Source organism: Eptatretus burgeri, chromosome 21 (assembly GCF_056783735.1).
Source record: "Eptatretus burgeri isolate ZD-2024b chromosome 21, Ebu_testis_v1, whole genome shotgun sequence".
Taxonomy (NCBI): domain Eukaryota; kingdom Metazoa; phylum Chordata; class Myxini; order Myxiniformes; family Myxinidae; genus Eptatretus; species Eptatretus burgeri.
The window spans coordinates 862925-876644 of NC_140981.1; the positions used below are offsets into that span (position 1 = coordinate 862925).

At 47.9% G+C, this 13720-nt stretch overlaps 1 protein-coding gene across 1 annotated transcript; it reads left to right on the forward strand.

Annotated features, from left to right (window-relative positions):
• The first annotated feature begins 630 nt into the window (after positions 1-630).
• LOC147008105 (uncharacterized) lies at positions 631-11252 on the forward strand. The gene is made up of 3 exons (XM_085865532.1): positions 631-711; positions 4490-6112; positions 9175-11252. The coding sequence occupies exons 1-3, from the start codon at positions 697-699 to the stop codon at positions 10633-10635; spliced, it is 3099 nt and encodes a 1032-aa protein (XP_085721658.1). The 5' UTR covers positions 631-696; the 3' UTR covers positions 10636-11252.
• The last annotated feature ends 2468 nt before the right edge of the window (positions 11253-13720 follow it).

Consider the following 13720-nt stretch of genomic DNA (forward strand, 5'->3'; position numbering starts at 1 on the left):
TTGCGGACCACGTGTTGGTGAAGCGTCGTGTATGGCCGACCTCTGCCTGTCCACTGATCGCGCCAAGCCTTCAAAGGACGGGCGGAAGGACAACGGAACGGGAGGTTCGGCGGTTCGTTTGTCCGAGATATAATAACTGGGTCGAGGCTCCGAGAACGGGAAACGGGTACTCGTGGAACCCCAGAGACATATGGTCGTCCACTTCGAATAACCGGCGATGATCATCGACACGTTGCTGGTCACGGCACGGATCCTCGACCGGCAGGAGCAGCAAAATCGACCCGGTTAGTAGGAAGGGATCCGGTGGGAGGAGGGGGTGGTGAGCTGGGAGTGGGACATAACCAGAGGTATGACGTCATCACCGTGTCGGGGAAGCCCGTGCACGCGACGTGCTCGCCCCGCCTCCTCACGCGTCATCGTGTCTCCCGACTTGTCTCCCAAGAACAGCTTGATATCTGCTGTGATGTTCCTCGTCCATGATGTGAACCCGATGTACCATTTACCAAGGTGTGTGTCGGTGTCACGTACCCTGATGGTTCCGTTCCCACGTGGAAAGTTCGTGACGTCATATCGGTATGAAACTCGACACGTGATCACGACGTCATACACTTTTGACCGGACTCGGTGGTGTAAAGGTTGGAGCGTCCGCTCTGAGTCTGGGAGGGTGGTGCTTCAAACTCCATACCGGTCATACCGATGACTTTAAAATTGGTACGTGCTGCTTCCTTGCTTGGCGCTCAGCATTTAAAAGGGATAAAGCACGGACAAACAACCATAGGTTGGCAACCGTTGCGACAACTGAACTGAACACGCCTCACATCTCACCTGCACCGCTCACTCACCCGCACCACACATCCTGTTCATTGCCACGTAAGCTGTCCAGCTGATGTGTGGGTGAGGCCGGGCTCGACTCAATACCCCACCCACTTCGCTTCTCTGTATCCCAAACTTTCTTCTCTCCTCCCAGCATGCTTGAGGTGCCTGTGTAGGTAAAAGATTGTGATACGATGACTGACTGAGATTGCTTCTGTGCTTCGGGGTAAGATCTTTCTTGTGTGACACTGCCTGCATGTCAATACGTCCCTTTGGTAAACCTTTAAAAATCATTTTCCAAACTGCGGTCGTCTCCTTCCATTGGTTAGGTTGGAGTGTTAAACCATAGCGTGTAATAGTGAAAAGGAGTTCTGTCCCACTGTTTTGTTGCGGACGGACGATAGCCAGCGTTCCACTAACTGTGTTGCTCAACCGTTCTGATTGGTAACAGTGGAGCGCTGGGAAGCACAATCCAAATCTGGGGCGATTAATCTTCTAGGAATGTAAATGCGGGATTCAGACTGTTGACCCTGCCCAGATTAAGCATCTCAGACGGTGTCTGTGGTTGCTTAGCAACCCGTCATCCCTGGAGTTATCCGCGGCTCATCGGCTTCATGGTCATCGGCCGGGAAAGGGGTCCAAGTACTCCCCAAAGCAGTAACATTTGGTGTCAGGAGTGGGATATATCCACAATAATCCACTCATAATTCATCCACAACTCTTTGAGATATCGTCCCATTTATATTTTTGGTCTAATCTCTCAAGTGTGAAGAATGACTTAGAAATTAAAAAAAAATTATCCTATCTGGATCCAGATACATTTGGTGTCAGGAGTGGGATATATCCACAATCATCCACTGTTATAATCCATCCACAACTCTGAGATATCGTCCCATTTCTATTTTTTGGTCCAATCTCTCAAGTGTGAAGAATGACTTAGAAATTAAAAAAATTATCTCATCTGGATCCAGATACATTTGGTGTCAGGAGTGGGATATATCCACAATCACCCACAATCATAATTCATCCACAACTCTGAGATATCGTCCCATTTATATTTTTGGTCCAATCTCTCAAGTGTGAAGAATCACTAAGAAATTAAAAAAAATATCTTATCTGGATCCAGATGCATTTGTTGTCAGGAGTGGGATATATCCACAATCATCCACAGTCATAATTCATCCACAACTCTTTGAGATATCGTCCCATTTATATTTTTTGGTCCAATCTCTCAAGTGTGAAGAATCACTTAGAAATTAAAAAAATTATCCTGTCTGGATCCAGATGCATTTGTTGTCAGGAGTGGGATATATCCACAATCATCCACAGTCATAATCCATCCACAACTCTTTGAGATATCGTCCCATTTATATTTTTGGTCCAATCTCTCAAGTGTGAAGAATCACTTAGAAATTAAAAAAATATATCTTATCTGGATTCGGATGCATTTGTTGTCAGGAGTGGGATATATCCACAATCACCCACAGTCATAATCCATCCACAACTCTTTGGGATATCGTCCCATTTATATTTTGGTCCAATCTCTCAAGTGTGAAGAATCACTAAGAAATTAAAAAAATATCTTATCTGGATCCAGATACATTTGGTGTCAGGAGTGGGATATATCTGCAATCATCCACAGTCATAATCCATCCACAACTCTTTGAGATATCGTCCCATTTATATTTTTTGGTCCAATCTCTCAAGTGCGAAGAATCACTTAGAAATTAAAAAATTATCTTATCTGGATCCAGATACATTTGGTGTCAGGAGTGGGATATATCCGCAATCATCCACAGTCATAATCCATCCACAACTCTTTGAGATATCGTCCCATTTATATTTTTGGTCCAATCTCTCAAGTGTGAAGAATCACTTAGAAATTAAAAAAAATTATCTTATCTGGATCCAGATACATTTGGTGTCAGGAGTGGGATATATCCACAATCATCCACAGTCATAATCCATCCACAACTCTTTGAGATATCGTCCCATTTATATTTTTGGTCCAATCTCTCAAGTGTGAAGAATGACTTAGAAATTAAAAAAATTATCTTATCTGGATCCAGATACATTTGGTGTCAGGAGTGGGATATATCCACAATCATCCACAGTCATAATCCATCCACAACTCTTTGAGATATCGTCCCATTTATATTTTTTGGTCCAATCTCTCAAGTGTGAAGAATCACTAAGAAATTAAAAAAATATCTTATCTGGATCCAGATACATTTGGTGTCAGGAGTGGGATATATCCACAATCATCCACAGTCATAATTCATCCACAACTCTTTGAGATATCCTCCCATTTATATTTTTGGTCCAATCTCTCAAGTGTAAAGAATCACTTAGAAATTAAAAAAAATTATCCTGTCTGGATCCAGATACATTTGGTGTCAGGAGTGGGATATATCTGCAATCATCCACAGTCATAATCCATCCACAACTCTTTGAGATATCGTCCCATTTATATTTTTTGGTCGAATCTCTCAAGTGTGTAGAATCACTTAGAAATTAAAAAAAATTATCTTATCTGGATCCAGATATCTGTCATATCGAGAGCTTTCGATACGGTGTGGCATCCCACCCTGCTCACCAAACTCTCTTCTCACGGTATCCAAAGCAATCTCCACTCATGGCTCGCTGACACTTCCTCTCCCGTCGCAGTCAACGCGTGGCTCTTCATGGAATTCTCTCATCTCCTCTTCCCATCCAGGCTGGAGTTCCTCAAGGCAGTGTTCTGTGCCCTGTGCCTTTTTTTCTGGTTTTTTATCAATGATCTCTCAGATTCCCTGGAAAATCCTCTTTATCTCTTTGCTGATGACTCCACACCCTTTGCCGTACCATCTCTCATCCCTCTGATGGGCAAGCAGCAGCCTCTTCATTCTCTGCAGACCTGGATAAAATCACAAGCTGGTCAAACACTCGGAATGTGTCCACAACGTTCACCACCGTGCACGTACCAAAGTTTGTTCATGGCAGGAAAAAAAATCCGGCCCGAAGGGAGTTTCTTCTCTCCTTCTCCAAACATCTCGGTTGCCCCCCCCTAAAATAGGTATTTGCTTTGTTCTCAGAAACTACACACACAATTTCGATGAAACTTGATAACAACCCTTATCACCCGTGATGAACCAAAGCTCGACTTCACACGGCCCTGTCTGGTCATAAACGGCCTCGAAGATGTGCTGTAAACGAGCCTTGTGTGGCCTATTTAACAGCCCTGACTCTTGTCTGTTTAATTTCAGTTGGAAAATATTCATGAAACAGTTGTCCAAGAAATGGAGTATCATGAAGGAGCCAAAGCTGACTCCTCCACTCAGCTGGACCATCAAGATGAACATGTCCAATGTTGTGTTTCTCATTGTGGGTTCAGACATCCCTTGCACAAGGCTGTTTATCAAGCTGTTGTGTTTTCAGATGTTTGAATTTCGTGCGTTGGCTGTTTGCGTTACACGTGTTTACCATTCAAATGATTTGACTCTCTCCCTCTTTGTATTTTAATTTTTTTTTTATTTCATTTGTTTGTTGGACTGCTCGAGGAAGGTTATGAATACATTGACACTTGGTTCACATGCGGTGTTTTTTTTTTTCAATTGATGTAACTGTCTTTTGCAAAATCAACTGATGCTTTCATGGAACAATGATGAAAGGGGCGGTGTGTTTGTTTATCTCCTAGATGGAGTTGCATCAGTGGAAGCATGGCCTTCCGCTGAAAGATTGTCATCTTGATCTGCACGATCTTGACCATCCACCGCAACAAAAAGACAATCAAAAGCAACAAAGACATCACTCAATCATGAAACAGGAGCGACAATCAGAGCTGGAGGAGCGTGGGGGGCAGCCGGAGTTGCAGGAGCGTGGGGACCGGCTGGACCTGCAGGAGCGTGGGGACCGGCTGGACCTGCAGGAGCGTGGGGACCGGCTGGATCTGCAGGAGCGTGGGGGCTTGCCAGAGCTGCTGCACGATCATGGATGTCTGTCTCGGCTGGAGCCGCGGGAGATTGGTGGTCGACCGGAGTCACAGGGTCTCGGTGGTCGGCTGGAGCCACAGAAGCTCGGTAGTCAGCCCGAGCAGTGGGAGCTCGTTGGTCGTCCAAAGCTCCAGGAGCTCAATGCTCAACCGGAGCCACGGCAGCATGGGGGGTGGTTAGAGCCGCCAGAGCTGCAAGATCATGAGGGCTGGGCTGAGATTCATCGTCAGGGAAGGAAGAAGCAGCCTCTACTCCGAGAACAGCTTCGGCAGCCGCATCGTTGTGAGCAGAAACTGGGCCAGGAGGATCAGCAGCAACAACAACAGCAGCAGCAGCAGGGACAACAGCTACTTGTTGAAGACAAGCAGTGGCTTCTGCAGAAACCAGAAGAGGGACCCAAACACTTGGTGCGGCAATCAAAACATCATCAGCAGGCATTAAATCAACATAAGAACCAGCAGCAGACATCTTCACAGCAAAAACATCAGCATTGTATGCCACAACAAGGGCTGTATCGGCAAAATCAGGAGCATCAACAGGGGCTCCAACTGAAGAAAGACAATGACTTGAAATTGCAACAAATGGAGCAAAGGAGTAAGGAGGGGCTGTTGGAGCATAAGCCCAAACAGGAATTGTGTCAACAGCAGCAGCATTCACATGGAAATAATCAACCGGACCAGGAGCAGCGACACGCGCCTCCACCACTGCAACAGCGGAAGCAGCAGCACGTCTCTCGACCGCAAGAGCAGCAGCAGCGTCACGGTCCGACACCTCCACAAGAGCATGAACTCCGTCATGAACCACCACCACATGACGATGACCAGAAGCAATGGCTGGAGCTGCGAGCACTCAAACATTATCCACATCAAGCGGAGCAAGGTTTGCACCGGCAGGAGCAGCAGGAGCCGCAGCAACATAATCAACAGCAGGTCAGCCACAAAGTGCAGCTGCAAAATGTACAGGAAGTGTGGCAACAGGGACGGCAGCGATTAGTTCAGCAGAATGCACAGCATCAGAAATTGTTGCTGCAGAAGCCACGACAGCAGGTGGTGAGAAAACAAAGCGAGCCGTTTGGAGTTCGGTCTGAAGGATTACGAATGTCTTGGCTTCAGCAACAGAGGCAGCCACTGCCGGAGACACGTGACTCACAAGAGCGGGGGCACCTTCAGACGAAGCAGGGCTTGCAACATCTGGAAGAACATGAAGCGAAGGAGCTGCAACCTCCCCGACAGAAGTTCCGAGGTGGTCACCAAGGTGATAGAAGATTGAGAACCTTTCGGAAGGTCTTGGTTGAAATCGGCATGGATCTTTACAAAAAATTCTTTCCGGTAAGGAAGTATATCTCATGAAAGTTTCACCGGTGCTCTCTGTTTGTAAGGAATTTAAATGCCGCAGGTGTGACTCCTGCAATGTGTCGCAGAGCAAGCGAGATGAGAGGGTTAGGCAGATGCTCTTTGACAATACAGAATGGAACCTGATGGCTGATCTACCATCAAAGAAACCTGTCTTGGTAAAAGATGGAGGAATTTTCACTCTTGTCGTGATGTCGGCCTCTTGACTTTGTCAAGTTTTTTGTTTGAAAAGGTTGTTGATGGTCACGTGACGTGTTCAATATTTGTTCATGACCTCTGCCACATGTTTTCACCCACGTCTGTCTGTCTGTCTTTTTCTGTTTGTTTGTTTTTTGTATACAATGTTGAGGCTCCTATGAGAGCGAACACACAACATACAACAAGGGGGGCATGAGACAAGGGGGGCGGGAGAGGGAAGGACAAAACAGTGGGGAACAGAGACATTAGGAGATCTGTGGAAGGTGGAGGGATGGGGTGGGGAACACGGGGAATACAAGATGGACATTACAGGGAATTTCAGGAAGGATTTGATGGAGGTGGGCTTGGCATAGATTAACGGGGGTAGAAAAGATCAAGGATTTGGATGTGCGATGATAAGAGGTGGTGGTGAACAGCTGTTTTGAATACCTGGAGGGAAGAATGGGATTGGAGAGAGTGAGGGAGTTTGTTCCAAAGGTGGGGAAAAAGAGGAATGAAAGAGTGAAGGTGAGCAGTGATTCGTGATTTTGGTAGTTTTACCAGAAGGGGGTTGTTGGCGGACCTTGAGCTCCCTGTGGAAATATGGGGAGGACATATTGTTGTGGGGCCGGGCGTCGGCCGCAAACACGACCGCGAGATGGAGCCGCAGAGTCGGCTCGACCGATCGCCCGGAACTCAGATCGTACTTCTTCGGAAAATTATGGGTGCCTTTTTGGACCCAAGTTCGCCAATAGACAGACCACGTGGGGAAGGGTCGATTGCCAATTTTAATTTACCTAAATACCCACGTGGTCCAAACTACCGGGGAAATTCACCCTCGATGGCTCCCATACGGAACGAGCCGCTTAGCGTACCCGTTCCGTGTGGGTTCTGAGCGGTTTGATCGCCGAGATCCGTTGGTCCCAAATATCCCGTTACCATGGCAAAGGCTTGGCTAACTTTCCAACACGCAGCATGCGAAGCCAATGGAGGAATGGACACGAACGAGCTGAAACATTCAACAATCGGGGTATTTATTCACAATTGGGGATGAGGGGAGCACATAAGGGCAGAGCGAAACCGAATATTAATGAATACACGTATGTGCAGGCAAAAAGTACTTATACAATTTACTACTTTGGCGAGGGGCCCACGGACAGACACACGCACGCACACCCAAAGAATCGGACCAAATGGTCTTTATTCGGACCTCCAGCTCGGAGGACAGTCGGGCTGAAGACCAGGGTCTGTCTTGGACCTGTCCACCTCGTGTGGTCTTCGAGCTGACTCGGTCCGGCGAGCCGAACCCGGACACCGGCGAGTGACCCTTGCGGTTCTTGCGGGGACTGGCGTCGCTCAAGCTCTCGATCGCCATGAGGAGGACAAAGACGACGACCAAGACCAGCCAGACAGACTGCCTGTCCCGTTTGACTGACTCCCCTTTTATGCGCTCCGGCGTGGCTCGACCCCTCCCCCACTGAGCGCTCGGAGAATCCGGGAGCAGAGGGTTGTCATTGTTCCCTGCAGAGCTGTAGTAATCCGTTGCTGTCGTTGTTGATGGTGTTACAAATGAAAGAAAATCCTTACCATCAAAAGTAACTCACAACGCATGAACATTTATTTACCCATTAGACAAGGGAAAGGAAACTGTCTATAAAACATATACTTACCGATATAACTGTTCCATAGGGACTACTGAATGTTGAGTGCAGTAAACTTCAAATTCGTAACAACATCACAGACGGAGCAGGGAGGGGCGAGACCGGATAGGAGACGGTAGAAGACAGAAAGACCACCGACCAGCCTGCGGTGAGAGAGAGAGAGAGAGAGGCCCAAAGACTCAGCCTCATCGCGGGAGATACCAATGATCCTAAATGCCTTGGGATTCCACAGCGTGATGCCGAGAAAGGTGAGAGGCAGGAGCACCAGCCAAGAGGAGAGAGCAGTACTCCATCAGGCTGCGGACAAAAACTTTGAACGTGGTCAGGATCTCAGGTGGGCCGAGGAAGGACTTTGCACGACGGAGGATTCCCAGTCGGCGACTGGCTTTGGAGGCCAACTTGGAAATGTAGTTTTCCCAGGAAAGATCATGGCAGATAGTGAGACCCAGAAGCTTGAATGAAAGGATTTGTTCAAGAGGATTGTTGAGAAAGTAGATGGGGGGGAAGGGGCGTTCCAGACCGTCCTTTTGGAGCGACACAGTGAGAGTGTGAGATTTGTCAGGATCGAAAGACATGTTCCACGTGTTGGACCAGCTTGTGATTTTATCCAGAAAAAGTTGTGGACTGTCTTCGAGCAGGATATCTCAAAAGGTGATGGACGGATTCGGCCGAAACCTGGTGGACAGGTTGGGTGTGTGACAAGGACGAAATAATTAGATTTCTGTGAAGATCTGGATCTGGATCTGGAGATGACAATTTGTTAATTTTTAAGTGGTTTTTCACCATTGAGAGATGGGGCCAAAAACGATGTACGTCATGATATCTCAAACATTTGTGGACGAGTTGTGACAAAACTCGGTGGATGAGTTGGTTCGGCGACAAGAACAAGTGGATTCGATTTTTGTTTCAGGTCTGGATCCAGATCCGGCCTATCAGTGGGATACAAAACATATACTGTTCAGTGTAGCGGAGGTTTGCAGGCAACCGAGTGCTGTTTGTCGTTACTTCTGCGGTCGAAATTTGGTGGAAAGGTTGGGTGTGTGACAAGGATTAAATTATTCCATTGTTTGTGAAGATCTGGGTCGAGATGCAGATCCTAGAATGTTTAAGTGATCCTTTACCATCGAGATATATGGCCATAAAGCTGCATAACATGGATATCTCAATAAGTTATTGACCGATTCGTGTGCTGCGTCCCAGACAGGAGCTCGACGTCCGTTTGAATCAGCCCAAGCTCCCAATACGAAACGCATCCTTCCAGCTCCAAAGACCACTGGACCTTCAGCACTGGCCCGGTTGGGAGAGAGGTTTTTCTGCCCGCTCTGTGGGAAGGGAGGCTTCAACCAAGAGTTGCTTCAGCAGCACTTATCGATGGAACACAGCCCGATAAGGCACACCGCTGAACCCCGTGTGGTCCGAGGCTTGCCTCCAACACCACCTCTTAAAATGGAACCTCCACACTTTCTTCCACCTGGATTTGTTGTAGCCACAAACGAGAGTGCAAGGCTCTCTTCTCCTTCGCAACCCCCTGCACTCCTTTCAAAGCCAGTTCCTGGTCATAGTTCCTTCGGCAGCAATCAGCCACGTTCTCCGATGCGACTTCCATCAAACGACCAAATGCTCTTCCCGCCCAGGCAACAAAGGTCCACGTTCCTCAACCTTTCACAACTGATGACGACTGCAGTCAGCACAACCACTTCCAAAACAACCACTCAGCCAAACTTGGTGATGTACAACATCACTCGGGTAGGCAACGTCTTGAATCCATTGCACACGACCAACCTTCCGACGACACCAGCAGCACGGCAGATTCCCCAGCAGTCACGTGGTTTCGAAAGAGGTCAGGCATTGTCCGCGTCTGAACAGAGCTCGAAGAAGGGCCGTCCTTCATGGAAAGATCATGTCAACACGTTCACTACAAATGAACATTTCAAACATGAAAGGCCAGTCGCAGAAATGCTCCACCGGAAGAAGAGGACACAGTTGGGTTGTGACCAAAGCGGTTTCTCTCCTGCAGTGATGGTTAAGAGATTAAAGTTGAAACACACCGAAGTTGGAGTAACAGTATCAGAGCAGGAGATTGAGAAAATTCTCAAGGCTGACAAGTATCTTCAACAGCCATTTCGAAGCAAGAAATTGGAGCCAAAGGTTTTGTTCAAGGACCATGAAGACCTTTGTGCGGAGAATGAGGTGCACGTTGATGCCGTGCAGCGTGGGATGAAGGTCGCTCAGTCGTTGGCTCAGAGGCGTATGCGCGGCGTGTGCTTCCTCTGCCCAAAGATCGTTTGTGGACCACGCCAGGACATTCGTGAGCAACTGGCGAAACACCTGGCATTTTCTCATGGCGTGGTGCAGAATTATGACGAGGTTCATAAGCAAGTTCGTAACTCTTGTATTCACTGTCAGAACCCTTTAGGATACCCCCTCAGTCAATACAGCCTCGACCGGCATCATGAGCGAGGTCCATTATTTTCCGTGACAGAATCACCGGAACCAAGTACGTCTCCGGCCACCGTTGCCGACGTAGGTCAACTATCAGCTCCAAGATCCTCGTCCATGGCGATTGTTTCGACCGAACTGGAAAACACTTCCGAAAAGCCGACGACGGTGGTTTCCGGACCGGCAAAAGGTGAAAAGATGTCCGAGCTTCAAATGAAATGACCCTCGTGGAAAATCTCACGCCGCACAAGGAACAAGCTCTTCTTGGAAAAAGTATATTCATCGGCAGCCACGTCCGATCAGGCCAAAGCTGGGAAAACATCGCGACACTCCTGGATCTGAAAGTCCGTGATGTCGCTCGAAGAGTTGCGCTCAACCGTCATGCTCGTCAGGAGGTCATGAAGGAGAAGCAGTAAGAAAGTTCTGCTGGGTTTTGATGCAGCATGCACCGTCTGTGGTCAAACGCTGCCTCGTGTTTCAGGACGAGCCATCCCAGCAGCTCCGCACATCACGTCACAATCATCCACCGCGTGATCTCAGCATCTGATGCAGCTCAGCCTACAGTTTGGAGATCGGTTGGAAATTGTCTTCTGTGATGCTTCATGTGTAGATGATGAAGACGAGTTAACCTACCTTGCCGCGTCGGGGTCAACCATTGCTTTGTCATTGTAATGAATTGTGTACAATTACTTAAAGATGTTTGGAGCAGTTATATACTCCGTTCCAACCTTCACTCCTTTTACTTTACATGTGAAGGTTTCATGGAGAAGTTCACGTCCTTGTTTGTGTTTTTGATGTGGAATTATTTCATTAAACTTCCATTCTGATGATGTAACGTCCGTGCTTTGTAGTTTGCACCGGTTCGTTGGGTATCGTTGAGATGCCATGGTCTTGGCAAATGTAAACCTTTTTTTTCTGAAAAGAATCTGAATTGATGAAACAATCGTATCATTTATGCGATATTTATTTACATTTTCGGTCTGGGACTGTCATGAGGGGGGTCTCTTGGACCCACTGCCTGATCTCGGGAGTTGAGGCCACCAGCCACGGATAACTCTGTGGTCCGGCAGGTTGCTAGGCAACCACAGACGCCGATTGACACCTCCAAACCGGTCAGGGTCATCACATGCAATAAAACCGCATTACCTACCAGTGGTTTGGGGACCGCACCCTCAACGCCCACCCGTCTACTTATTACGGCTGAGCGAAACCGTGGGTTACACATTGGCTAAACCAGCTGAGCCAATCAGTGAGGGCAAAATCTTCCCGTCTCTCTATTACGTACACACTACGTCAAACCAATGAAGGAAAGGACAAAAGCAAGCAATCATGCATTTACAAACAGCAATCGATGAGCAGGTATTTACAAGGCAAGATTTACACGAGCACATGCAGCAATCACATGCAGCAAAAGAAAAGTAATTCACCTCCTTTAACCCTTCTGGAAAAGCCCCTTACGCATTCTTACCTGTCTATGGATGAACAATGTAAGACGGGTGCCGTCAATCATTCGGGAGAGTATATTTAGAAAGATGAGCAGGTTAGAGGAAGAGCGGAGCATGTGTTCGGCTCCTGACTTTCCTTGCACAGACAGGCGGGTCTACACGAATCTCAAGTGCAGGGCAGGAGTGGTGGGGGGGAATGGGGATATCGGGAGTGTTTTAGTAGGCAGGAACAGCCACAAGCTTCAGTGTACCATCGGCAGGAGGAAGGGGGAGGACATCTGAAGACGAGATGGGACAAATCTGTGCATGAGAGAGAGAGCAAATATCTGAAAAGATTCCCAGGACGAGTTGATATCGGTGAGAGTAGACATGGGAAACCAGTTGAGAAGTTTGATGGCTGCCTGAAGTCCCTGCCAGTCGGCCTGAGTGAAATGCCAGACTCGTTGATGCTGAGCTGGTTCTATAATAACGGCCAGAGAGATGTTGTCCTCTTTAACAAGCATATGGTCAGGTGAACCGATTGGAGCAGAGGAAGAACGGCAGACATTTTCTGGGAAATTGGTCAAAATCAAATCCAGAAAAGATGAAACACCGTCGGCTGAGATCTGAGTCGGGAAGTTGAGACAATGTGTCCGTCCGAATGGGTCGCAGAAATCCTTTGCTGAAGTGCCGTGCCAGGTGAGAGAGGTACCCACACCCAGCCAACTGGCATGATGGCAATTGAAGTCACCAAATATGAGGAAGAGAGCCACAAAGGCTCAGCCTCATCGCGGGAGATTCCAATGATCCTAAATGCCTTGGTTTCCAGAGCGTGAAGCCGAGAAAGGTGGGAGGCGGGAGCACCAGCCCAGAGGGGAGAGTAGTACTCCATCAAGCTGCGGATGAAAGCTCTGAAAATGGTCAGGAGCTCAGGTGTACCAAGGAAGGACATTGCATGATGTAGGATTCCCAGTCGACAACTGGCTTTGGAGGCCAGCTTGGAAATGTAGCTTTTCCAGGAAAGATCACGGCAGACAGTGAGACCAAAAAGCTTGTATGAAAGGACTTCTTCAAGAGGATTGTTGAGAAAGTAGATGGGGGGGGGGGTTCTGAAGGGTCCTTTCAGAGAGACCCTAAGTGAGAGTGTGAGATTTGTCAGGATGGACAAATTTTCATTAATCTAAGCCTTGTTCCAAACACATCACAAACTGTGCCACGTGACAGTCTCCCCATCAGTCTAGATCATTTTGTGTAAAACATGACGCTGAAACGTGGCGTTGGTCTTCACAATGTGGTGACCATTTGGTGCTCTCGTGGTTTGTTCATAATTCTCTTTGTCTCCAGTATCATGAAGCATTCTCTCTCTCTCTCTCTCTCTCTCTCTCTCTCTCTCTCTCTCTCTCTCTCTCTCTCTCTCTCTCTCTCTCTCTCTCTCTCTCTCTCTCTCTCTCTCTCTCTCTCTCTCTCTCTCTCTCTCTCTCTCTCTCTCTCTCTCTCTCTCTCTCTCTCTCTCTCTCTCTCTCTCTCTCTCTCTCTCTCTCTCTCTCTCTCTCTCTCTCTCTCTCTCTCTCTCTCTCTCTCTCTCTCTCTCTCTCTCTCTCTCTCTCTCTCTCTCTCTCTCTCTCTCTCTCTCTCTCTCTCTCTCTCTCTCTCTCTCTCTCTCTCTCTCTCTCTCTCTCTCTCTCTCTCTCTCTCTCTCTCTCTCTCTCTCGCTCTCACTCTGTCTGTTGCACCATCATTGAGGAACAACAGTGCTCTTCACTGTGCCTGTTGGCCTGGTGATGCTCCATCCAAACACGCCTCAATGGCCGGCAAATGATTCAAACTCTGCCTTGCGATTGCTGTATGTTGTGTGCCATTGCCTTGGAGGAGTGCCGGTTCAA